General features: G+C 46.5%; 1 protein-coding gene and 1 non-coding gene across 5 annotated transcripts in view; both read left to right on the top strand.

Annotated features, from left to right (window-relative positions):
• Nucleotides 1–25,038, top strand: part of TP63 (tumor protein p63) — a 67,509-nt gene extending 42,471 nt beyond the window's left edge. The window contains exons 3-12 of one of the 4 annotated variants that reach the window (XM_057376615.1): nt 3,108–3,294; nt 4,998–5,113; nt 5,441–5,550; nt 5,800–5,936; nt 6,899–6,981; nt 7,903–8,039; nt 18,699–18,856; nt 19,741–19,885; nt 20,708–20,801; nt 22,005–25,038. In XM_057376615.1, coding sequence (XP_057232598.1) covers nt 3,108–3,294; nt 4,998–5,113; nt 5,441–5,550; nt 5,800–5,936; nt 6,899–6,981; nt 7,903–8,039; nt 18,699–18,856; nt 19,741–19,885; nt 20,708–20,801; nt 22,005–22,301 — 1,464 coding nt within the window. In that variant the 3' untranslated portion in view covers nt 22,302–25,038. The remainder of the gene's footprint in view (nt 1–3,107; nt 3,295–4,997; nt 5,114–5,440; nt 5,551–5,799; nt 5,937–6,898; nt 6,982–7,902; nt 8,040–18,698; nt 18,857–19,740; nt 19,886–20,707; nt 20,802–22,004) is intronic. The other 3 variants (XM_057376616.1, XM_057376617.1, XM_057376618.1) reach the window with 3 other exon arrangements.
• Nucleotides 7,539–7,661, top strand: LOC130579661 (small nucleolar RNA SNORA5). Its single transcript, XR_008966040.1, has one exon. It is a non-coding gene; the product is annotated as a small nucleolar RNA SNORA5 (small nucleolar RNA).
• Nucleotides 25,039–26,832: the final 1,794 nt, after the last annotated feature.

Genomic DNA, 26,832 nt, shown 5'->3' with positions numbered 1-26,832 from the left:
CCTCAGGTTTTCTTTTTGAAGCACGTTTGCTTTGAAATCTATATACAATATCCTGTCTTGCTCTGTGGATATAGCGATTATCGCTGATCCAGGACGAAGTCACCATGACCTAGTTGTTGGCATCTATTTGTGCCAATAAATGGCTGTGCATCAGGTTACCCCTGGTTGCAGCAAAGTTGGTGRGGTGGGAAACTCGAGCCCCTCTCTGTCTGACAGCAGGTACGCCGTGGACAGATTTACACTGGTGTTAAATAACTGTCCCTTCAGTGATTACATGCTCACAGGCGGCTGTGCCTGGGGTAGATGTGAAATCATGGCCCTATGCCACGTCCCCAAGCCCTGTGCAGTGCCTGCGAGGCTTGAACTCCTCTTGCAATCGGGTGACTAAAGGCAGCTCGGTCCCCCTGCTGTCTCTTTTGCCTCTGCTGGGCACTGCYGCTTAACCTCCCTGTGCCCTGGCTGTGTCCTGAAGACGAGGTGGGTTCCTGGCTACCCTCCTTTTCTGACATCCCACGTCCAAGTYGTTGGCCAGAGCCTGTAGCTCTTGAGTCTGTCCTGTGTTTCTTTGTTGGATAGGCTTGTTCATTGTAACCCATTAGCTCTTGGCTGTTTGTTTTCTGTGAATTTAAGCTGTGGGTCCAGTGCCTTCCTTGCTGGTTGTAGCCAAAGGGGTCTGATGGTTGGGGTGCCAAAGGGTGGATGAGGAGCAGATCCCTTTCTTTGCTGGCAGAGGGGCCACGCTGTTTGATCAGGAGCTGTGGTATTCATGCTGGTGTTGGGTACCTCTCTGAAAACAGTGATTTTTATTTTCCCCCTTTCTTGTAATCTCAGCTTTCTGTCTTTGAAGATACTATGCATAACATTACAGTCAGCACCAGCAGTAGTGATCWGTGACTGAGGGGTGTGTGTCTCCTTCCATTTGTTCGATTCTCCGGATGCCTGCAGACGTTGGGCACGTTGGCTCCTGGCATGTGCTGTGCCCYCTGTGCACCATTGCTCTTCCATATTTATGCTTTCATTTCAGCCCATCACCTTTGGGTGCCCAATTTTTTTATGCTTCAGTGATGTTAAGGCATCCAGGTGATTAATTGGCTTTTTGAGATTTTTGAGGCATTTTGTCCTTGAATCCTTCACAATGCTATGAGCAAACTGATGTGTTGAAGGAAACAATGCTTTACAGGTTTTATTCCTTTTTAAATATAAGTGATACTTTTTCTACCTCTTGAGATGAAAAGACAACATGGTGAGCTCACTCTTACCTTCAGTAAGGACTTGCTTTTTAATTAAAAAACAAGGAATTTCAGGTTTAAAAGATGTACAATATAAATCACCATCTAGATCTGTTTCGCAACTTTTTTTTTTGTAATTGTTTGGCATGTTCCCCGTTTCCGCGGGCTGGGTAAATCCTTTGTGGGTTTAATCTCTAGCCTGCAGGCACATAAAATRCATTGCACAATTTGGCCTTTGCATTTTAAAGAAATCTTTTTTCGTAGCTTAAATACCTATAGCATCTTCTCTGCCACATGGCAGGATGGTGTTGAGTGAGGAGGGAAGGGACTGGCTTGGGTTATGTTTAATCCCTCTCTCCTACCCAGTGTCTCTYGCAAGTTTGGTTTTTCCTGTGTAAGCAGTGTGTACACTGTGAAGTGCAAATAATCCCTGAATATCRCTAGCTAATCCTTTTGCTGCTGCATCATCTGCCACCCACCCGTGCACGTGCTGGCTGTCCCTGTCCCTGTCCTGTGGGGTCCATGGCCACAGGGTGCTCTTGACCAGTATGAACCTGTGTGTTCCCAGCTCTGTTTGAACAGCTGGAAACAGGGYTGTACTGGCTCATGGCTGCTCAAGACCCTTTTTTGTGAGGAAGCAGCCACCTTGGGGCTTTCACTCTTCTTTGTCTGCAAGAAGCGAGATGGACATTGGGAAATGCCAGCAATTCCTGTGGGTTAAGTTATTCGAGTTACWGGGAGAGCTCTGCACTCAGGAATACCTGAGTAACAGGAGAAAACTGAATGCCTCCAGTGTGGGGTGCTAAAAAAACCTGCTGTATTTTGGAACAGCCTTGAACACCAGGGGAGATTGGAGTCTCCTTCATGGGAGACATCCAGAAAATGGGATTAAGTTGTGCAGTACAGAACCATTTGGGACTTTCCTTGCCATCCTCCCTGCTGAACAGATGCCTTTATTTCAGTGAGGGGTTTTGAAAAGAAACCACCGACTTCAGCCTTGATGTTGTGCTGAGTAAAAGTTTCCAGATGTGAATACACTTCAGGAAGATGCTGCATTAGTTTGCTGTTTTAGTGGGGAACATCTTAAGAGAAATCTAATATGCTCCAAATTAGCACTGTGATTAAGAGCATYTTGTTCTGTTCCAGGTGTTCATGGCAGGGTAACAGCCTCCCTTTTGAAGCCAGCTGCTGTGTTATGCTTTAGGTCTCACCAGGTTGTTTGGGCTGTTCAACTCTTCTGGTCTTTGAAAAAAAAAAGAAAGGATTTTTGGATGTAATGCTTTGCATTTAGAAGTGAGGAGATGAGATGCTCAATAGATGTAGGAGGTGGTTTTAGAGGACATTTTTGAGATGTCAGACCTGGTACAATTCCCAAATTGATCAGRGTCTTCTTTTCGAGTACTGTTCAGTGCGAAGGTTCCTGTTTTTGTTTAATTCCTCTGCAAGAGTAGGAGGGCTTCTTAGAAAACAGAGTGAAACACTTTATGTCTGTGGTTTTGAGTGCTTCCAGGATTACAGGATGCCATGAAAAGAATAGCATCTATTTTGTTAGGTGGTAATGGGTGTCCTTTGCAAGAGGGGGTGTGTGCCTAAGAGAAATAAAGACTTYATTTATTCGAGTAAATGAAGTGCTCTTTATCTGAAGGTTTTTGCCTTTGGGAAAACTAGGATGTAGATTTATGCCCTGCTATTTTACAGCAGATAAAAGTCTAAGGGTTTTGTCACTTTTCTAGAAGTGTGGCTGTCAYGCAAACAAATGCAGTGCACATGCAGTAGTTGGTGCTTTCAGTGACATGTRCWAAGCCATCTCCATGCTTCTGGTGTKCYTTCATCCCTAGCTGAACTTCCTGACTCTRTTTTGGTCTGTTCTCCATGCAGTATTCCACTGAACTGAAAAAGCTATACTGCCAGATTGCCAAGACGTGTCCCATCCAGATCAAAGTGATGACCCCACCGCCTCAGGGAGCTGTCATCAGGGCTATGCCCGTGTACAAGAAAGCTGAACATGTCACCGAAGTGGTTAAACGCTGCCCCAACCACGAGCTGAGCCGGGAGTTCAACGAGGGTAAGGAGGGCAGTGCTGTGCTGGCAGTCACTGTCCAGAGCTGCTTGGCTGATGAGTGGCCCCTGAGGGATTTGACAGCAGCTTCAGAGCAAACCTTCTGGAAGCAGACCTCCCTGTGACACCTTGCACAGCTTTTATTTCCCGTGCTTGGCAGGAAGCATCACTCAATGCTTTAGCTGTCCCTGTGCAAGCACGTCCTTGGGAGGAGAGTACTGAAATAAACCTCAGGCCTGCCCAGGTTGGATGGATGTCTGTCCCCATGGCAGGCAGTGCYCCTCTGGCAGCCTTTCTCTGCTCTGCTTTTGCTCCTGCAATGAGAAGCAGCTGTTCTTGTGCTCAGGAATGAGCTTCCATGTCGCTGGGACAGGGATCTAGTAACAGGATGCAATATCATCTCCAGTCCTTAATCCACGCCTCAAAAGACGGAGGGGCTGTTTATCTCTGGCAGGATAATGCTAAGTGCCAGCATCAACTGTAGGCAACGTTCTTCTACATTTAACACTCTSGGTTCAGCATTAATGTTTTAATCTTTTACTTGCTTCTCCTCATGTTAGTGGAGTAGCAGCTGTTTTTAAAATGCCCCGTGGTTTTCTGCAAGCTCACGGGCTGGGTTCCATTTTGCCTTGGCCACTTAAGTTCACGTAAGTTCAGATGAGCATCTGTTTTATTCTATGTGCATTATTTATCTCCTACTGTAAAAAAAACCCGGTTGGTGTCAGTTAGCAGGATGTCTTAGGAACCTGGATTCTATTGCTAGTTACAGCAGCCAGCTAGTTCTAGTGCAGCCAGCTAGACAAGCCCCAAAAATAAGCAAGGACTTGTGAGTGTAAAATCTGAGTGGAGTGAGAGTTTTTCAAACCAGTTTTTTATAATAGAAAGTGCTTTTCTGACAGAACTGGATTTATTGAGGGTTGATACCATTGAGAAATAGCGTTTTAACAAAGAAAAAAAAAGTATAAATCCTTTTTCTGAAATAATTATTTCTCTAGAAATAGGCTGTATTTTGAGTAAGAAATTAACAGTTAATACACAAAACAAACTCTTGATATGAACCCACAGCAGACTCTTCTCCTCAGAATTTAGTTGCATGTTRTAGAAATACTGAAGAAAATTTGCAGGAAGGAAGCTTTTAATTATGGGGAAGTGGCCTAGGAACCGAGAAGATCATGTTCCCTTCTGCTGTAAGCAAGCATGGTTTTTTAAGCTGGCCATTAATTAAGTGCATATTTCCCTTGCTACTTGAATCTTTTTTTTTTTTTAGGATCAAGACTGATAGAAGGAGCTGAGGAAGGGCTAGCAATTGATAGGAGGAAGAGTAGTGAGACTCGCAGGAATTTTCTTTGTATGTGCATTAGAGGGAGGAAAAGAAAGGCTTTAAGATGGTGAGAAAATCCAGGAGTTATCTGCTGGAAGGTCTGCTCTGAGCTGCCATTCAATTCACATTTGGGTTTGCTTTGTCTGCGATCCTGGGAAGCCCTTGTTTAGGTTTAGCCACAGATGTCCAGAGAGCTTGAGAAAGCCTGTTTTACTTTTGGTGTCTAGCAGTAGGGATCTTGGGAAGGGATGCTTTAAGGCTGGAACACACCTGGGTGTGCTCTGAGAGATCTCTGGGGCCACGTGCAGTTCTCTTGACAGCAGATCTTGCCACCCTGTGTGTGACCTTGCTTCACTGAATAGTGTCTCTTGTTTTTTGCCCCTTGCAGGGCAGATTGCACCTCCCAGCCACCTGATCAGAGTGGAAGGGAACAGCCATGCCCAGTATGTAGAAGACCCCATCACCGGGAGGCAGAGCGTGCTGGTCCCCTACGAGCCACCCCAGGTATGCTGTGAGCTTGGGCTGGTGGCATCCTGGCAAACAGAGGGGTGGGGGTTGTAACCTTTCCTAAAGGAGTTGGGACCTTGGGCTTTCCCCATCCTCATCACAGTGAATCTTTTCTTCATCTTTGTCAGAAATGAGCTATGAGACACTCCCTTTTCTCCCTTGAGAGCAGGGATTCTTCATTTCTTTTAAGGAAGCTTTGTAGTGGGGATTTATTTCCTGCTGGTCTGATTGTAGCCCCCCCTTGGGAAATACAAGAGGAGAGCTTGGAAAAAGCAGAGCTTTCTATCCACCATCTGTTCTGCTCATGCCCTTTGTCTCATCCAGGTCGGTACTGAGTTCACCACAGTCTTGTACAACTTCATGTGCAACAGTAGCTGCGTTGGAGGGATGAACCGACGCCCGATCCTTATTATTGTGACCCTGGAAACCAGAGAGTAAGTTGTGCATCAGGAGTATGACCATTCTTGATGCTCTTCCACTCAGGGCAGCATCCCRTATCCTTAGGAACAGCTTAATTAAAGGGGCTATAGGATATCTTTTAAGTCTTTGCAAGTGTGAGTTGCCCAGCACCCAARAAATCCGGACTGGGAAATGGGAGGTGCACAATCTTGTATAAAGTTGAGGGGTGCTGCTGGCCTGTATCCAACATCCCAGCTGATGTTTCTCCTCACCTCTCTTCCCAGTGGGCAAGTCTTGGGCCGCCGATGTTTCGAAGCCCGTATTTGTGCTTGCCCAGGCAGAGACCGCAAGGCAGACGAGGACAGCATCCGCAAGCAGCAAGTGTCCGACAGCACAAAGAATGGTGATGGTACGAAGCGCCGTAAGTAGCTGGCAGAGCTGGGCAGATTGCAAACTGAGCTGTTACTGGCTGCTTGTGGTGCTGTGCATGGGCTTGGAGGCAGGAAGGCATTAGATGTCTGTTCTCCCAGGGTGGATCAGCCTAAAAATTGAGCTGGTGTTCACAAAGCAGTGTTTGACAATCTGGGTTTGTGGGCTCCCTTGCAGTGCTGCTGGTGTTAGATTAGCCCTGCCAGCAGTGGGTGGAGGGGATGTTTATTTGCCACCTTCCAATTGTATGTCTGGGACTCTAACCTTTTGAACCTTTACTGCTTGTTTGGGGCCGTGGTGTTATTCTCTGCTTCATCTAGCCGGTGTTTTGTGCTGTGGCAGGTGTCTGCCAGCCACAAGGATCTGGACATGAACCCTGCTATGCACTCTGGCAAGCAGCCTCTCTCTGTGCTCTAAAGAGAGCCAAATACTCACTGGACATGCAGGGTGTGGAAATGCACCTTTGGTTTCCCCTGTACACTCAGTGAGGGCAGCAGGCTCAACAGCAGGGCACAGGCTGTGATGGGAGGCAGACGGGAGTGGGGCTTCGTTTTCTCAGTGAGTTCTGCTCCTTGACGATGGTCTCACCATTGTGGATGACTGGTTCACCAACAGCTTGTGAGCAGTGTAATAGCAAAACTTGTGGTCTTTMTTGTAAAGAGCCAGTGCTTGTTCTAAGCATGACTTACTGGGAATTTGTCATACATCCAGCACTCCTTGGCAGATGTGTTTACCCAGGTGACATGGATGGCCAGCATCTGCCGTCATGTCTGCCCGAAAGAGCCAGGAGCTGCAAGCACAGTTCTGGAGTGGCTCAGGCAGGGATCCTTTCAGAGCGCTGCAGATCTGAGCTGGCCATGCACTTCATGTCTCATTTGTATCTCTCTTCTTGCCTTTTTGTTTTTTGTTCACTCCTCTCCACACCCCCCCNGCCTTTGGGGTTTCTCTTAACAGCTTTTCGACAAGGAACTCACGGCATACAGATGACATCTATCAAAAAAAGACGTTCCCCGGATGATGAGCTCTTATATTTGCCAGTGAGTTCTTTCTGTCTTTGTATTTACCCTATGYTTAGTATCTTTCTTGGTGACTTGAGGCTCACCTAAATGTCAGAAAAAACTGAGGATGGGGTTGGAGTGTGAAAAAATAATTTTTGTTTTCTTTAATTCCATATTGTAAATACATATTCCAAATAGAAAGTATTAATCCCACTAGGTRCTAAGAGTGGCTTATGCAAAGCATATGAGAAAATCCCAAGAAATCTGTTTGTCCTGGTGGAAACATTATGTTTGAGATCTAACTTAGGTTTCCTCCTCTGGGTCTGTGACACATGACATTTCTCTAGAAACACTGGGTGTTGTCCTACTGATAGGTAGGCTCCTGTGACTTTTATGTCTATTACCACTGTAGTGCAGTAATAGCAGTGAAATATGCTGTATTAAGTATAGGCCCAGAAAAGGTAAGAAGTATCTCTCATTGGCCATTTGGCTTCTTCCCTGTGAGCCATATTTAGCTGGGTAACTCACAAACCTTGGTGTGCTTGGAGGAGAAGGGAGATCCAAACCCAGCTCCCAAGTTTAAGTGCTATCTTTTCTGAAGGCATGTAAGATTCAGCGCCAGATCTGCTTACATCTGAGGCTGGTAAAGATGTTTTCTGTCTAAAAAAGTTGGATCAGAATGTTGATTTTGGCTGGCATAGATTCACATTGAGCCATAGGACAACTCCAAGATGTTCATTAGCCTGCAGTGTGAGATTATCACTCTTCAGCATTATGTGCTGCACCTCTAGCACAAGGTTTAGAAGTTTTATTATGTGTGCGTAGTGTATAAACAGAGTATTTGCTTCCTGCTCTAGTTGTTTACTTGACTTTATCTAAAACTCTCTAAGGTGACTACACTAAGGACTATAAATGCAGGCCTTTAAAGGTACAATCTCCTTTCCTTTTCCCATGCTGCAGGTGAGGGGACGGGAGACGTATGAAATGCTGCTGAAGATCAAAGAGTCCCTGGAGCTGATGCAGTAYCTTCCCCAGCACACGATTGAGACSTACMGACAGCAGCAGCAGCAGCAGCACCAGCACTTGCTCCAGAAGCAGTGAGTACCAGTGTGCTTGCAGTGTCAGTGCAGTGGGGAAKGGGGAGAGAGGAGAGAGACACAGAAGGGTTCTGCACAGTTGTTCACAGGGACAGCACAGCGAGGCAGAGCCACTGACAGCCTGTGGTCAGAAACCTGCTGCATGTGCCTGTCCCAGCTGGGGAGCACAGGCTGGGTGCACTTCTCTGTCATCTGCTCCATGGGAATGGCAGAAAATGTGGAGCCATTTCTGTGCCTTCTCTAGGGTATCCATCTGAGTATTTTGCCAAGAATATGTAGAGAGGTGGGACTGTGAGTACCAGCTGAGCTGAGTACTTGGACCCCACTGCAGTGCATCTCTGGTGCATTGGAGGGCTGGTGTCTCAGTGGTACAGCAGCACTTCAGGCTGGTCAGCTGAGACCAGTAAGAGCAAGGCTGAAACACATGAGATTTCCTTTGTGACTAGTGGGCACTTCAAAGAAAGATTTCGTACACACTTCTAAAGTGTTGTCAAAAACTGCACTTTGCCAGCTGACATGGCTTATGAGAAGTTTTTCATCTTCTTTGAGCTCAGCTGACAGGGCTGCACTGGGATKGCTTTGGGTGCTCTAAGTGAGAGGAGGATGGGGTAAGGAAGGACCAAAAAGATGACTGAGTTCCATATTCCTCTGGGTTCCCAAAGCTTTGCAGTTACAGAGGCTTGGGCAGAGAATGACTTCCCAGAGGAGCTGTAAGCAGTGTCATTCATGAGCATWGCTTCACCTGCTGTGTCGGGTGACAGAAAATAGCCCCCCGGGCTGTYGGTGGCTGCCAGCGGTAGTGCTTCGGATCTCGCGCGTTCCTGCTGGGAAGCTCTCACGTCAGGAGGCTSTGGGTATAACTCATTCCTCTGCAGAGGTTACCATGGGGCCAAGGCACCACATAAGTCCCACTTGAGCCTGTAGGGATTTATTTCAGTGCCTTGGCCTTGTCTCAGGACTTCTGCAATACCCACAGCTTTCTGCCAGATCTCTGCATGTGTTCACATTTCAACCTGTGTGTTTTTAGTGTCAGCTGGAGTCTTGTGGAGGTGTGAAAAAAGCCTTCTGCCAAAACGTCTGGAGCATCCAGAGGCTCTGGACTCTTTTTTAGGGCACTTAAAAATCTCATTATTATTATTATTATTATTATTATTATTATTATTATTATTATTATTATTTACTTTTATCAGTCATCTGCACTGTTTGTATATACTATAGCTTGTATTTTCTAGCTCCTAGGCATTGTGGCCTTTGTGTGCTCTGCTGCTTGCCTTCAAAGCTTCACCTGAACCACAGCCATTTCAGCTGAGAAATGGTTTTGTAAGCAGAAATGGACAGCAGCAGATGACAGCTTTCCCTTGGTGCTGACAGTTGGCTTTGCCATAATTACTGTTTTCATTCTTTCTCTATCAGTAGGATGGGTTCCTGGCAAATGGGGTTGGTATTCGTGTTGCCTTTAAGACCAGCGTGTAGAAGTCCAGCCATTTAATTTAATGAAACTTTTTTTGGCATGTCTCTGGCACTTGTCCATTATATACTCATTTGTTCTCAGTTGCTAAGTGTGCTCAGATACAGGGGAGAAAGATTAAGAGCTTTTAAGGGTGCCAGGAGTGGGGAGAGAAACAACTTCTAGTGTTTGTCCAGAACGTCTGCAATTGTCTCTGCTGACAGGCTGCCATCAAGCAGGGTCCTCTGTGCTGAAATCYATGTTCAGGCAGTAGTTTCTTAGGTGCACTTTGGGTTTTGGTGCTTTTTCCCCAATAATCCGGGGTATGGCTTAATATCTGAGGTAATGTGTTGAGGGCAAAGGGATGTTCAGAGGCTGAAAAGAGACTGAGATGCAGTTGCACCCCCAAAAAGAACTGTAAAGGAGCTTCGGGTCTCAATGTGAGAATGGGGGGAGCAGCTGCTTTGTAGGGAATGGTTTGGATAAGTGCAGTTGTGCATGTGAGCAGGTTGCTGGGAGATGTCTTGCTACTGCTTCCTTGCCAAACTAGCCAAACTCAGGAGCACAGGGGCTCCTTTTGAGTCTGGCCTTTCACTTTGTATGTAAGGATCTACTTTAAAATCTTGGTCTCAGTTCAGCTTTACTTCAATGCACATGTGAAAAGTGGGAGCTGGGAAAGCCTGCATGCTGTGACCAAATTGGAATGTGTTGGAAGCAGGGCTCTGTGGGACTGGAATGCTTGAGAATTGCCTTTGGCTCTTCATTCTCAAAATTGAGCAGCATCCACATGTGCTCCAGAGTCGAGCCTTGGTCGAGAAATTCCTTGATTTTTCAGTTAAGTTTTCTGGGCAGTGGTTAACATAGAAAAACTATCTATATATGTGGAAGGGGTTTTCCCTTTCACACTTACAACATGGAAAGCTTCATATTTTTGAAGAGTAGGAAAAGCAAGGTTGAGTTTGTCACAGTGAAAGGTAGTTTTAAAAACATAAATCTCTCATTTCTGAAAACAACTGTATAATTCTTCCCATGCAGAAACAGACCAGCATTACATTTGACAGGCCAGCAGATGCAGCTGTCTTACTATTCTGGAATAAAAAGGACAAATCTGGTGACAATCAGAATTCTTGTGTCCCAGTAGAAGACCAAACTTCTGCAATGCTCCATGTTGTGCCAGACCACAATATTTCTCTGTCTCATCTCCTCTCTCTGCTTGCTCCTTTGTGCATGGTTTTCTCTTACTTACTGTTATGCCAAATACCTTCATGATCATAGGTGGGAAGTTGCTGGGTGTTTTTTCCTGTAGTTTCTAGTCTTCCTTTTTCACTGTCAAATCCTGGGGCCCGTGCTTGAACAGCAGCACATACCATCATAATCTACCAGCATTTGTGTAAAACATAGATTTGCTAGGTGATTACTGCCGCGAGAGAYATCAGAGGTGGCTCGTGCTTTGTTGGGGAGGGAATGTTTCCTCATTAACCTGCTGTGAAATATGTTTACCATCAATATTCCCAGGGAGTTGTCTGCACAGTTTTTAAGGATTTCATTAGAAAACACTTTTTCATGTGGTGGTTTTCACTCTGCTGAGCACTGTTTTCAGAACTATCAGTGTTTCAGTTTCCTGCAGCAGTGAATCACAGAACATACCAAGTTGGAAGGGACCCATAGAGTTCATAAGGAACACCTAGTCCAGCTCCTGTGATTGAAGGGTTTTCACAAAGTCTTCAAGTGGCTACTAAGAAGAGGGTTCCTATGTCCAAGTGGGATCTTGTACCTACCCCAGCAAACAATTCTGTTGTATCAGCAGGGCTGCAGCTACCAGCCCACTGGCTGCCTTTCAATCTAGTGAGCAGCACAGCCCATTGTCCAAATGAGAAGTAATTCACCTCRTAAGTGAGCTGTGACAGGACTGAGCTATCCAGTGCCTGGAGTGCTCYGGCTGAGCTGTGAGCTGCAAGGATCCCTGTGCTTGCTGTTGTGGGAAGGTGGCTGGTGGAGAAGGTACTCTTTGTACCTTCACTTCATTAATCTCACTTTTGGTGTGAAAACTAATATAGTGGATTTTTGCATGATTTGGTTTGGTTTTGTGCTGTGCTTGCATGTGAACTCCAGGCACCTGGATAGTGTTCTCAGTACAGAATGGCCAAGATGAACCAAGAAATGCTTTGTGGGCTCAGAGGTTACAGTACTCTCTGCATCAACCGGTGGCCCCAGGACCCCTTGGCTTTTCAAAGGGGCTTTTGAGCTGTAATCAGTATGGCAAATAGGCACCSTTCTCCCTCTCTAGCACCAGCTACTGGTTTTGAAGTGATTGTAGTTAAGAGTGGATTCTATGGAAGCTGCTACTTCTTTTCCCCTTTGGCTGAATGCTTTYGTTTCTCCTATATTTGTCACTGGAAACATTATCAGGGCATTATTTGTACCCATGAGACTAGGACAGAATCGGATTTCCCAATCAAGTGGTTGTTTCGCTTCCTTGGCAAGCACTTGCTTGTTCCTGGGGCTTTCCAGCTTCCTAAATCTCCCTGTTACATACCCTCACTGTAGGTGCTRAAACATCTGCTTTTTCCCTCTTTGAAAGCCCATACTGTGATCATGAAGGTGGAAAGTGACTGTTTCTCTCTTGGTGGCTGGCAAAGGGTTCTGTACATTCATCTTTCTCTTTTCTCTGGTTCCTTCTTTACAGTCTCCTTTCGGCCTGCTTCAGGAGTGAACTCACGGACACAAGGAGAGACCCTCCCAAACAGACCGATGCCATCCTAAAACATTCCAGCCCCCCAAACCCATCAGTATATCCATAAACCAAGCTGTCAGGGTCACTTTGCCCAGCTGGCAGGACTAGGAACAGTGGGGCAAATACACAGACTGATAGCAGCAGAGTGAATAGTGAGAGTAAACTTCTGAAGGGACTCAAACTTTGCAAAAACAACAGACACTTCTACGGACCTCTTAGCTGTAGCCCATAGYGTTGCGAGGTCGGGAACCACGGTGTTGTCTGTCTTGGTGTAACTTTTTTTTTTCCTGTTTTTGTAATGTGTTGATACTCTTTTCTTCTTTCTTCTGTATTTGTGAAACTCAGCAGGGTTTCTCTGAGCAGGTCTCAATTTTAAATGCCTTTTGTCTTGTTTAAGTTAAAAATGTGTCCATGGACTGGGGGATGGAAGCAGGGGATGTGTGTTTAAATGGTTTGTGATAGTCAATTTGGCCTGTTTTGGTGCTGGTCATGCACTAATAGTGCAAGTAGCTSATGTATTTGTACTGCTGGACAGGGAGAGGTAATAATTCTATGAACTGGCACTGCTAAGAAATCAGGGTTTTTTTTTCTGTAGAATACTCTTTACTATGGTATCATGAATTGTTTCCACTTACTTCCAGCCTTAAACGGTTTGATCTAAAGTACATCAAAATTGTAGAGAAGACCRGGTGACTGWCTTTGCCCTAGYACTACTGGCATTTATCCAGCTTTAYTGAAGTTTAGGGAGTTCCTCCAACTCTGTGGGCTGAACTGCACAAGTTGAATGTGTGGCTGAAGTGTAACAAGACAKCCATGTGTGCCCAGTGGTCCTGTCCTTTGCAGCCCAGGGTGTAAAGGGTMAAGTATCCAAAATTTCCTAGTGCCCTAGCTGTGAAAAGGAGTTGGAGCTTGCCYCTTTCCTTACAGAAGTTATTAGATGTTGCCTTAACATTTTCATCAGCTGTAATGTGTTTTGCCCCTTCTTTCTAAACCTCCTAGCTCAAAGGAAAGCAGTGCCAGTCCACCTTGTCCATTAATCCTGCAACCAGAGGGTCTTGCTAATTGTGTCCCCAAAGTTCATCTGGGTTTAGCAATTCCTGCACAGAAGACTCTTTCTCAGCAAGGACTTGTAAATTCTCACAGTGCTTCTGTCAAACTCTGAAAGTCATTCATATGGRGCAGCCCAGACTGTCACAAAAGAGGAACAATCAACAGGCAAGTGACATGCCATGGAGTTAACCTGGCCATGTTGAGTGTGGCACTAGGTGTGGRTACTGGCAGGGAAGGAGGAAAAGAGTTGAGGGGTGGGCGTTTTGCCCACTGAGAGATACTCAAACATCTTTAGGTGAAGAGCAGCCCCTAATTCTGGTAGGGAAGTGYCCTTCAACCCAGACTCTGTCATTGCTTCTGAGGAACTCTCCGATGTTCACAGCAGCAAGAAACAGAAATGTGAAGAAGTTACTGAAGGTACACCAGGACAAGTGACTGGGGAGCAGAGCTCTGCTGCAAGTGCCAGTGATCAGCAGCTCCTGAGAAACTCAGGAGACTCTATCAATCCTGCTGGGGACCTATGTGCCCTGCAGTGCAGTCTTGCTCCATTTATTTGGGGCAGATGCATACCCAGCTCTGACAAACTCRTGGTTAAGCAGAGTGATGAGAAGGTACCTCCCAAATGCAGAACTGGCCTCCTGGCTGCCCACCAAGRAGAAAAAGCTCAATGCAGTTGGAGAAGATGCTTATCTGTGAACATCACGTCATCTGCTTCCAGGAAGCAGAGCTGGGATCTGAGCAGGTGATGACTCATATTGGCATCTCCTTTGAGAGCCATATCCCATCTCTGGGTATCTCCAGTGTTTTGGCAGGACTTGCTCTTCCACAGCAATGTGGAGGAGAGCTGATGGAAAAGAGATGCCAAAATTTGGATGAAGTATATAAATAATATCTAACTCAACACTAGCATGCCTGTTTCATACAGTTGCARCTCTGCCATCGTTCCCTGTGTAAAGCTGATCAAAACCAAGTGCCTCTTTACCTTGCCTGGAAATTCCAGGAAGTTCTTGGAGATCACAAAGCAGGTCACTGTTTTTATATGCCTTTTTATTTGGGAAAAGACACTGTGATTCTTTTCCCTGTGAGAGGTGGSAATCTGAACTGTAAATGCAGCCCAGACATAGGATTATGCTTGGCATTGTTGTCTGTCCTTCCAGTGAAGGTTATTCCTGGATTTTGCTTCTGGATGGAAATATTGTGACAGGGAAACACTGATCTGTATCTAGAGCTCTGCTCCTGGGCCTGTGCACCAGCAAGTTTGAGGAGACAGCCCAGCAGAAGATAGAACGCATCCACAGCTTGCAACTGGGAGATTCCAATTCATCATTTGGTGTGACCTCTAGAAATCCCTTGAACTGTGATGGGCAATACAACATCTCAGACTTCCACTRAACAAGAATGTAAATTATTTGGATCCTGTTGTTTTCTGGAAAGCCTTTCTGATTGTCCTGCTTAAAAGGATGGTGATTGTGAAACTGATCTTAGTGGTGACTTGATTTGCTTTCCAACTACCAGGTGATTATATTGGAAGGTGCTGTTCTTTTTTTCTTTGATAATACCTGGAGCTGAAAGCAATTTGAGTTGCTTTGTAGTCTGTCCTCTGCAGATAAAATGAAAACKTTTTCCCAGCTGTCTTTTCATTGCTTCTTTGCTATCTCCATGTCTTCAGGAAAGTAGGCCTTTTCCTTTCAAGGAATAACCAAGTGGACTAATTGGGCCTTATCAGTCAGTCAGGTTATATCAGTCTGTGTCAACTGCTTGATATATATCCACTCCCTGTATTACAGCTCCATTCCCTGGAGAGCAGATTGCATCCACGGCCTGCCTTGAGAAATTCCCATACCTGGAATCTAAGGGGAGTCATTATTGCCACCCCTGTCCCTGTGCTGTAGTTCCTGTCTGCCCAGTAACTGCTGGAGCTCTTCCTTTCCATGCTCCCAGTGAGGCATCAASCCTACAAACCACTGGTGTGATTGTAAAGATGCACTGTTGTTTGCTTTAGCATAGCAGCTCTTTGGGATGTGGGGAGCGAGGACATTCCTCTGCTTTTCAGTGTCCTGCTGCCTCACAGGGCTGCAAAGCAAGTGAGTGCACCTGAGCATCACTGTGTGATCATTTGTGTGCCTTTATAGACACTATCAGTGACACCCCAGTGTTACACAGCCCTGTGGGAAACATTGCTTTAAAGCCCATTGTCCTTGTGTGAACCTGGGATGTGACCCTTGCAGTGGCTGCTGAAAGGGAAGGAAAGCAGACCCACAACTGGACAGCTCTGATTGGACTGGTGTGTCTCTGCACTACTGGCTCTGGGACTGCAGGGACAGCAAACTCTAGGCACAGGGGCTTGGGTGAAATCTTAAACTCTGAGCCTGAGCTGCCCAATTGCGTTTAATGAACTTTTGGTGTCATTTAGGGCTGCTTACATGGCTGTGTGCTCCTCTAGTGAATGAGGATTCTGATCTGCTCAATCAGGCAATTGGTCTGTCCAGCAGTTTGCTACCTCTGGTGAAGGGCTGGTATCCAATGAGCTGGGAAAGTGTAGAGTTATACAAGGTAACCTGTGAACTGAAATTGGTTCATATATGGGAGAAGAAGGAAGTTCCTTCCTGACCTCTTGAGATGATCAGTATATGCCTTGCAGCATGAGAGACTGATTGCCTTCATATGAGCTTGCATAACTGCAAATGTTATTTGCTAAATAATTACGGAGCCTCTTGAAGAGAGAAAACTCAGTTGCAGAATGTGACTCAGTGCCTTTTGTATCAGACTGTTCCAAGAAGTATAATAGTCTCTTAATTGAAGTCCTTATACCTTGATATTAAAATGCATTTCRTTGGCATTGATATCAAAGAAATGTTAATGTTCTGACTTCTAATCTTTCTTGAGACGTAGTAAGTACAATTTTAATGAAAATCACTGTGCATGACATTGTTATTTCTGTTTTAAAAAATGGAGGAAAACAAACAATATATTTTAAATGCATCCTCAAACATCATGTAGTCCTTGTGCTTAATACCAAAAACATTTTCTTGTGTTTCTAAGGCTCTTGCTATATTGATGTGTGACTTAATTTTCAATAAAATTTTGCATCTTGGTTTATCTTGCGACTTTTCTTTCGCTAGATGGCTTTCTGTAGGCCTTTTAAACATCTGCTCATGTGATGGAATAGCTTAGTTGAAACTAATATGGGTACAAGAAAAATGCTTTTGTTTTCTCTTTTATTCCCTTGAACTTGATAATGTTAATCTTGATACTCCTATGAGTATGAATGAGGTAAGAATGGAGTCCCTAAGCTATACATTAAATGCATTTGTTTTCTAAAGTATTTTCTAAAGCTTTGGGTTGGCTTGTGTTTGATTGGTTTTTGTTTTTTCTTTTATCCCCAAAGTATTTTGTGGTCTCCTAATTAGCTTTGSTGAGATCCCTGTTGGTGGTGGAGAGGGCAAAGATAAGCCCTCTACTGACCTCAAAACAGTGCAGTTCAGTCTCTTTTGGGAAGCCTTTGTTGATTTGATTTGGAATTTCACTGTGTTCATGGTGAGCTCCTCACTTGCAGATCATGCAGATTTTGCCATAAGAAACTTTTCATGTCTGTATTAATTTCAGCTGAAGCTCCGTTAAGTACCTGAACCCATGAAGTAGAAATACTCATTGGTCCTAAATSCAGAAGCCTTCTAGGCTAAGGGTGGTGTCATCCTGACTTGAATTTCATGGTTGGCCTCAACTTTCATAATTGGGGAATTGAAACCTCAGATCTGAATCATTCCCTTCACTCTGAAAAATTGGGTCTGAACTTCATGGCTCAGTTTCACTTCCCCTTGGGAGTTGCTGCCATTGTTAATATTAATTTGTGAAGCTTCTTGTGCTTTCCACTTCCTTGAGTCTGTGAAGTTTGCTGGATCTTGTCCTGCATCTTCACTGCCAAAGGACAGTTCACACCCTTCTGTACCTCCTGTAATTGTGTAATTAGGTAACATTTCTTCAGGGCCTTAGATACTCTAGCCTGTTAGCATAGATGTTTTCTCCACCCAACACTGCAAGTCTTGAAAGTGCAGGAAGCTGAAGACAATGTAATTGTATGGAACTTGACCTTGAGTGCTGAAGGTTTTAATAAATTATCTAGGAATAAGCTTTTTCTTTCCTTTTACACTTTGCTTATTTGGAATAATAACTATTCTATTTGCATAGAAGAAAAGCCAGTTCCCAGGAATTGGTGTAACCAGTTATACCCAGATGGGAACAAGTTTCCCAATGGGAAATAAGATGGGAATGTCCCATGGACAATTCACCATGGGCTTACTGTGATATGAGTGCTGGCTTCTGTGGCGAACTGGGTGACCTCTGCTCTGCAGGGGTGGCCATGGCTTGATGGTACTTGTGTTTGGGAAGCRGGCACCTTTCCCAAACCTTTGCCCAGTCCTACAAACGCCCCTAGAGTCAGAGAGAMAAACCTGCTCCCTTGTGGCCTGCAGTGCTGTGCCAATTGTGCTGTTGGACCGGCTTTAATGATAATTTCCTGCATATCCCACATAAGACCCCACTCCAGATGGGATGCCACAGCAGTAACTCGAGCTGGGAGCTGAGCTGCCATTCAGAAGCATCCCAGTCTTGGCAGTCTGGATTGCTTACATGGGATTGCAGCTGGGACCCTCGGGGCTGGGCAGCAGGGAGTTCTGGCAAGCCTCTCTGGCCCCCTCCATGAATATGCTGCATGGAGTTTGGGGCTGGATGGRCTTGAGGAAGGCTCGTGCTGCTGTCAGGTGCTAGTAGGAACCTGATCCCTTTGCAAGCAGCCTGCAGGGTTGGGATACCAGGTTTGCCTTAACACCAGCAAGAGCTGCCTGTTGGCATCCCAGGCAGCTCTGACCATCTCAGCAGTGGTCACTAAAGTGCATGGAATCTGTCTTGAGTAWAGAGCCTCTGGCTGTTAAATATACACCTGAGAACAGCTTGATTATAGTAATAACTAGGAATTTTGGAGAAACCAAGGTGATAAGTGTGACTCCATCTGAAAATTGTTTCTGCGGTAATGTTTCAGGGGTATTTAGGATGGTTTGAGATGGCTTCCTTAGTTCTTGTACTTACGAAAAAGTCTTTGACCACAAGGAGAGTTTAACCTAAAAATACTCTTCAAATCTTGGCATCTTTTTGCTGACTTTCAGTGTATTCTTTTCAATTGAAAAACTTGCATAGACCCTTCTCCTTAAATAAAAAGTTTCAACCAAAAGCACAGCTTTCCTTTTTTTGGTATATCACTTTTTTTTTTTTTTAAGTGGTGAGAATGTCTGGGAAACTTCTTATTTCCTGTTAACTCTTTCACCAGTGATCTTYATCTGCAACACTCCCATGGTGTCAGTGATTTCACTGGGTGCACCCTCTGAACAAGCAGCTGCTGTGATCCCTGTCCTAACATCTCCTTGGTTTGCAGGACCTCCGTGCAGTCGCAGTCCTCATATGGCTCCAGCTCTCCACCACTCAGCAAAATGAACAGCATGAACAAGCTGCCCTCGGTCAGCCAGCTCATCAACCCCCAGCAGCGCAATGCCCTGACCCCAACCACCATCCCCGAYAGCATGGGAACCAACAGTAAGAAASTCTTATTYCTYCTTCTCCTGTTCCCTGCCTGCTCCCTGCTAGTCTGGACAAGGAGACTTGGCATCTCCAAGTGGCTMGTGTAAAGCTGGAGAGCCTGGAGTCATTCACCCTGAACTTTCAGAGCCAAATGAATATTGCTGGCTGGTGTGCCACGGGGCAAGGCTTCAGCATCCTGCTCGGAGCCTCACAGGATGAGCAGAGCTGCTTCTTGCTTCAGGTCTAGCTGGCTGCACTGTGCTCTGGCTTTCAAGACTTGTTTCTTCCTCCTTTCCCAGCAGAGGAGATGCAAATGTTGGCAACAATTTTTTCCCTCAGTTAAGACAGTTGTGAATTTCAAAGGGAGCATCTTGCAGCTCTCCCTGGCTGCTGATGTGTGCTCAGCAGCCCTGTAAATTCAGGATGATAGACATGGTTCTGGGGGCTGAGTTTTGTTGGGGCTTTTTTAGTTGTTGTTTTGTTTTTTAATTTATTTCAAAACAGCTGGACTCTTGCCCACACCTGTTGCTGATCCCCTTCTGGTGCTCTTGCTGTCTCTGAAAACAAAGCTGTTTGGCTGCTGTATTAAGTTACTCCACTGGCTCTGTCCTGTCCTCTCCCATGGCAGRGCAGGCCAGGGTTTCTGTCCAGCCTGTCTGGGAGGGAAGGTGACACGACTGTGGCGCTTTCTCCTGTGAGGGCAGAGCTCCAGAAGGACTGTCTGTCATCTGGTCCTTGGTGCTGCCTGAAACTTCTCCTGAGCTCGCCGTGTGCTGGGCTTTGCAGGGGATTTCAGGCTGCTTCAGCTGTGGGTGCTGTCCCTGGGTGCGTGCTGGGGGCGAAGCCGGGGTCTGGGCGTGCCTGGGTAACAATGTGCTCCTCCTTCTTCTCTCCTCCAGTTCCCATGATGGGCACCCACATGGCCATGACCGGTGACATGAATGGCCTCAGCCCCACGCAGGCGCTGCCTCCTCCCCTCTCCATGCCWTCAACGTCCCACTGCACCCCCCCTCCTCCATACCCCTCAGACTGCAGCATCGTCAGGTGAGCGGGAGCACACTGCCCAGCACATTGCCCACCCCGAGGGAGCAGAGGCCTTGGGTCAGGAGCCTGAATGATCCTGGAGCACTGGATCCCACTGGGCCCTTGGCAGTTCTGAGGCTGGCACCCTCTGGGCACTGAGCCTCAAATCCCCACCTCTGAGCAGCTGAGAGAAGCAGGGACGTTAGGACTGCAAGAAAGCCAAGGGATGCAGCATCTGTTGGACTGGTGGAGTTTGAGGGCTGCCAGGCAGTCTTGCAAGCATTTCTTGTTTTTCTTTTTTTTCCCCTTTGGCCTCTTGACAAGCCATGACTGGGGTCAGAAGTCCCTCTGGCCTTTGTGAGGTCAAACCAGTTGAAAGATGCTGCCTGTAAATGAGGAATCCTTTACASTTAGGCAGGAATGTGCTGATTGGAGGTGCATGATGTGTCTGGGCCCCTGACCCCATGCCTTGCCAAAGCCCTCTGTGCATGCACCAGTCTGCCATGGGCTCAGCCACCTTCTGGGTGACATGGCCTGGCAGGAGGGTCTGTGTGAGCCCTCCTGCCTCAAGACCCAGGCTGTGCAGCACTGGCTCTTGACTAAGGCAAGATGCTGCCACGAGGGCTGTCTGCTGGGCGCTGAGCTGAAGGACTCCCTCGTTTGTTTGATGTGGCAGTGATGTGGCTTGCTGGCCTGGGATGTCTTGGAGGAGGTCAAGCCAAGGGTGAAAGCTTTGTTTCCTGTTGCTGCAGATTGGCTGAGTGTTTGGTTTTTCTGTGGTTTGGGCTGTTGCAGCCAGGGTGATCCTATTTTCTCTCTCCTTCCTTCCTTCCTCCTCTGCAGCTTCTTAGCGAGGTTGGGCTGCTCATCCTGTGTGGATTATTTCACGACCCAGGGGCTGACCACCATCTATCAGATTGAGCATTACTCCATGGATGTAAGTAACTCCTTACAATTTCCTTTGTTTGCACTCTTGGCCCTGCTTTAGGAACAGGTCAGAAATCCAGACTCAGTATACTCTTTTTACTCTATTAGTTTGATTTAAGGCTGTTGCACATAGAAAAGCGATGTTGTGAGGTGAAGAGAGGCTGGACTCGGGGCCAGCACTGTAACTGCCTTGCCTGGCACAGAGAAAAGAGTTCTCCCCTTCCCTGACTTGCTCTGTTTGAGCCCCCACAGAGGCCCCAGCCCACGTGCCTGTTACTTCTGCAGGGCTCKGTTTCAGTTTACACCTCACTCGCCTGCAGACAAGTAAGCTGTCCAGAAGTGGTCTGCATTTTTCCCTCCCTGCTTCTGTATTCTGGCCTTACCTTAATCATCTTCCCTTGCCACTGGCATCTCATCCCTGTTTGTTGTTTTCCCTTTTTTACTCTTGCATGGCTTTTGCTGCAGGGTTGATGCCTCCTCTCCAGAGCCATTGCTCTCTTCTGAGCTGGCTGTCCCATTTTTTTCCCTGAGACTTTGGGAGACTGTGGTGCTTTTGCTCCCTAGCGTGGGTTGCTTCCTATCTGCTGCTGCTCTAATTAGAAAAGCTGACCCAAATTAACCGAAGTTGGTTGCTAATTTTTTCAGAAGCTGATACCATGTATCCCAGAGTTTAGGTAATTCAAMCCTGAGGTTTTGCACCAGAAATGATGGGGCCTCGAAGAATAAGTTTTCTAAGGTTTTTGTGTCTGTTATTRATTTAATTAAGACAGTTACTGTAGAGTCAGACCTAGAGCTTTGCATACTGGAGCTCAGGCTTGGATTCTAAAACCCTTTTGCAGGCTTTGAAATAAATGTGGAAATTTTCAAAGCCATTGACCTTCAGCAGCCCAGCATCCCCCACCACTGACAGCCAGCAGATCTCCCTGAGGTTGCCTTGGAGGCCTTGCAGTCCAGTTAAGCTTCTAGCTTTAGGTCTTGCACCAYGAACGAATGTTTTGTGCAACTTAAAAATAGACCTTGTGCCTTCAGAATGGGCCACTGCTGCTTCATGGCCACACGTAGAGCCACCACTTCCATGGTTAGTCGTTTGTCTTCTGCTGTGCATCGTGGCCACCTGGATTTTAGCAGCTTTGATGGTCATCGGTGGCCCAGAGGCTGTGTTCACTCCTAGAGCCTGGGATTGCCCTATTAAGCCCTGCACCTTGCCTTGCAGGACCTGGTGAGCCTCAAGATCCCGGAGCAGTTCCGCCATGCCATCTGGAAGGGCATCCTGGACCACCGGCAGCTCCATGACTTCTCCTCCCCTCCCCACCTGCTGCGCACCCCCAGCGGCGCCTCCACGGTGAGCGTGGGCTCGAGCGAGACGCGCGGGGAGCGGGTCATCGACGCCGTGCGCTTCACGCTGCGCCAAACCATCTCCTTCCCGCCCCGCGACGAGTGGAACGACTTCAACTTCGACATGGACGCCCGGCGCAACAAACAGCAACGCATCAAAGAGGAAGGGGAGTGAGAGCCACGAGCCCCCCTCCACCCCGCCCCGGCCACGAACTGCTCAGCCCTTCATTTGTCTTCCTTCTGCTTGGTACTGCACCCCCGGACGAAGGGCGGAGGGAACCTTCTCGCTSACTCCTGCTAGGTCATGCCCTGGGTGCCGTCTGGGTCGTACTCCTGGACTGCAACCTCCACCCCAGCTCTCGCAAGGGGAAGAGCTGAGTGAAGGGGGAAGGCGGGTGGCATTTCCTTGAAAACCATTGACCTTCTTGACAAGGCCAATTTGTTTTGTGTTTTCCTTTGGGGAGAGGGCTTCTTTTCTTGACTTTTGAATCCTCACACACCTTGTGGGTGCCCTGACCTGCAGATTTGTTTCTCTCACCCAGCGATCCCACTTTGAAAAGCAGGAAGGTTAAAATAAAATTCTAAAAAGAAAAAAAAAAAACCCTCAAGCAGCCAAACCCACCCCAAAAATAAAACCAAATGCAAAAAAGCCCAAAGCAACCAAACCCTGAACTGCCTGAAAAGTAAATGGGAATCGGTCTGCTGAACGTTGCACTTAAACAGCCTCTTCCCATGGAGCTGAGTGCTCTGTTCATGTGTAATACTCTCCAGCGGAGACAGCACATGCACTTTGCTGGGCAGGCCAGCGTTTATGGCACCTGCATCCTACTTYTTCCTTTTCCCTCACCTTCTGTGGAAAAACCAAGCCTGCTGTCTCTTCTTATTTTGGATATGCATTCATATGTATGTCCTGGTTTGCTTCTTTCAGGCTCGAAGTGTAAATAAAGCTACTGGTCACTCTTGAATTCTGCCCCCACCCAGCCTTTAGTCATGATGTAATACTACTGACATTTAAGCCATAGAATTAGGCTTTGCCTCACATGCATCCTGGCTAGTTTAGCGTAAGGATTTGCCCACCTAGCCTCCAGTTGAATGGAGGAGCAAGAGCTGCACTCTGGTTTGTAGGGCTTCAGCTATCCTAAACTTGGACAATCTTCTGTTTAGACCAGGCTAGATTGGTTTCCTTGCAAGTAAAGTAGTACTGCCTTTAGATATATCTGTAATGGATWGGAGCCTGTTGTGTTTGTACTATAGGTTAAGTGACAAGCAGCTAAAAGTGGAGACTAAAATAAGAACTGCCGACTGCCTTAAAACAAGGACCAGTTCCTGGTACTATGAGTGTTGTTACTGCAGTAAGCCATGTTTACATGAGAAACTGATTTTTCTCTGTTTTTTTTCTTTATTGGTTCTACGACAATTGTGCTCTGAGGCATTTCCTCTGACTGCCAGTGGTCCTGTGGACAAATAACTGAACAGTGTGTGTTTTCACATGCTTAATGGCCAAGGTAGTGAGACTTTAAGGGATACAAAACAAACCTAAGCTGAGGAGCAAGGCTCACCACAGCTGCTTTCAAGTTGGCTTGCTCTTTTTAACAGTAAGCCTGACTTTTTTTTTTTTTTGGCTGGGGAAAGATGAAAAAAGCAGCTTGAATGACTTGTTACCCTACCTTGCTGCAGTTGAATAGTCTTGTTTCAATGCAGGGGCTGTTTCGTGCCCTGCTCTGTGCCACATATTTCATTTAAGTCCGGTATGGTTAGCATCCTCCATCTGTCTGTTGTGCCAGGTCTGTGTTGCATTCAAAGACTGCCTTTTGGTAGCTGTGCAAGCCTGTTTTGGTTAGCTCTAAATGGTAATGCCAGATGGTTACACTGTAAAGTCTGTATATAAATATTTTTTGTATGTGTAATTTTTGTTTTCTTACAGCATATCATGACGATTTTTATTTCTTCTTGGGCTACTGGGTCTGACAGAACCACAATAAAACGTTGTTTGTTTTTCTGTTTTTTAATTATTATTTTTATGCAGAATGCTTACAGTATACCGTGTAACAAACAACTAGTTGCTGGATGAATATATTTGTATTTTTTTTCATACTGAGATTCCTGTGTTACTTTGCAGTTGAGGGGGGAGGGGGCAGGTACTGAAAGCCTGTTTTATCATTTTATTTTGTAACACTTCAAAGAGCAGTGTCCTAGATTTCAAAGTATTTAACATGCTCAGTGTGAGAACTTACTATATCTCTTTATATTTTTCCTGTATGGTACAAAAGAAGTGAGTCATCCTGCTCTTAACTTGATGCAATGATTTAATTCAGCAGGGCAGTGTTAGTGTGGGGGGAAAGTGTTAGTGCAGATACTTTACAAATCCCTGGGGGTGAATTAGGCTGTGCCCTTCTCACCTCCRAGGTTTTGCATCTCCATTGTGTAGTCCTTCTGAGCTGCTTCAGTATTGTACATACACTGATGCAAAAGTCACCGTCATTTTTAGGAACTTCATCATTTTAGGGAGCTTCTGACTATAAAGGTTAACGCAGTTAATGCTGTGCCCAGAGTCTGGGTACAAGAACTTCAGTATCTGCTTTTCAACTTGGCAGCRAGATGGAGCTTTTCTGCTGCATCATTAATGATTAAAATATATGCTGTGAAAACTTTCTTTCTACTGTATGCCACTATGGAGCCCACTTCTGTTTAACTGGAATCTTCAAGTGAGTTTGAACTGCTGTAGCTTTTACCCTCCCCTGTAGAGCTGTGATTTTGTTTTGTTTTGATGCATCAAAGTGTTATGGCTTAACTGAGCTGAGAATCTGCCAATGCTTGTAGCAATGACAGTGCTGCCTGCACCAAGACCTCGGTGTGTTTTGGAACACCTTGTTGTGGAAGTGAATGAAAATAAAAGCCAAAATTGAAAATGACACTGAATTCCCAAACAACTTCTTTCTTGCCTGTGTGCCGCCTTGGAAGTGAGTGGGAGTCTCTGAGCAGCTGGGGCTTGGTGTCACCTTTGCACATGGGTGCAGTTTTCTGTCCCCACAGAATCTGTGTCTGGATAACCAGGGTGTGTTACGTGGTGTCATCACATCCATTGGCTGCCTTTCTGACAGGTGCAGCAGGTCAGCTCTGTAAGCCTCTTGCTGAACTCTGAAGTCTTCTGCCTTTGGCATGGCTCTTTTTTGCCCTTTCATCAGGTTTCTTTGTTTTGTTTCTGAGCAGGGTTCCAGGTGGTGCCCCCCATTCAGTGTCCTGCTGGAGGGAGGGAGTGTATGCTTGGAGCAGGCAGGGTCAGTGCTGCCCTTTCCTGCCTCCTCTTGGCAAACAGCCTCACACCAAAGGCTTTGTGCATCACCCTGTGCATCTCCTCTCCCCTAGCAAAGCCATCGCCTTCTCCTTTGCACCCCAATTCTTCTTCCAAGGATTTGAAATAAGAGCAGCTCAGAGCTGRTGGCGTGGCTGTCCTGAAGGTGATGGGAGTGGCCTCCATCAGTTGGGTATTTCCTTCTGTCTGTGGACTACCACATTAACAGCTTGGCTTCATCAGTGGTTTCTGTCAGGTGCCCTATGGCTGTGTCTTACAGTTTTTATGGGTTATGGTTGGGGGAGGATGCTTAGCAATGGGGAGAGTCAAAAGAAAACCCCACAAAGGTCTTAGAAGAAGAGGCTGCCCTAACTTCCCTTGGGAGCTGGTTTAATTTGGGTAGTTAATGCCTGCCTGAGTTCTTTGGTTCTGATCTCTGTTTGTTTTCCCTTTTGCCAGGTGATTAGAGAAATAGTGACTCCAGGGATGGATATCCACAGGTATCAGCACCCTGGTTGCATTCTGGCAGTCRGGGATTGCCTGAATGTGGTGTTTAGTGTGTTCTCAAAAGAGAGATGTGCTACTGGAACAGCTGTGAGAACTTTCTGTTCCAGCTGGTGGACTCTGCCTCCAGGTGAGCAAATTTGATCAGATAAAGTAAGATTTCAATTTCCATGAACCAGGTAGGCTTGAAACATGGTTACAATTGCCTGCTGAAGTGGGGAACCTCTACACTGCTTAGGTTACAGCAAGGGTTTCAGTGCTGAGGAATCCCAAGCTGGTACTCTCCCTTTTGCCCTCCACCCATACCCATTGGAATTYTGTCTTTGGATGCTGAGAGGTTTCACATGCAGGCATGAAGTTCTCAGGGCAGGGATCCATTACAAGCCTCCAGCTGTGTTTTGCAAGCCTGGGTGGACTCTGAAGACATTCATGCCCTTCTCTGCTGTTAGTCCWAAGTGTGCTGAAGCTAGCAGTCCTCTGGAATGAAACTTACCTGGCCACAACAAAACTTGGCAAGTGTCTGAGTGGAGCCTGTGGAGGGTATCTTTTATCATCACGTTCTTCCTGTCCCGTGTGCCTCAGCAAAACCCCTTCCTGCTGGCAGAATGCCATGGGGGAAGGATTGCAGGACCTGGCTCCCACTCTGCCTCTTCCCAAGTTGTTTCTCCATTTGGGGAAAACCATGTGGGCAGCAGAGCCCCAGCACCGAGTCAGGGCTCGGGCAGTTTGCCCTTCTGATTGACTGAGCTGTGGAATGTGTAACTCATGTCCTTTGCTGTGTTGGGTTCATGAGGAGCCATGGCAGGCCCTGCAGGGCTGCCCTGCTCCCCTGGGGGCTGTGCTGTGCCAGGGAGGGTTGGCAAACAGCTCTGTCGGCCTGCCAGGCTCCAGCCCGTGGTTTCTGGGTCCC

This window comes from Malurus melanocephalus, unplaced genomic scaffold (genome assembly GCF_030028575.1).
Source record: "Malurus melanocephalus ecotype Western Australia unplaced genomic scaffold, MMel_1.1 scaffold_284, whole genome shotgun sequence".
NCBI classification, from domain to species: Eukaryota; Metazoa; Chordata; class Aves; order Passeriformes; family Maluridae; genus Malurus; species Malurus melanocephalus.
This window is presented reverse-complemented; position numbering and strand designations above follow the sequence as displayed.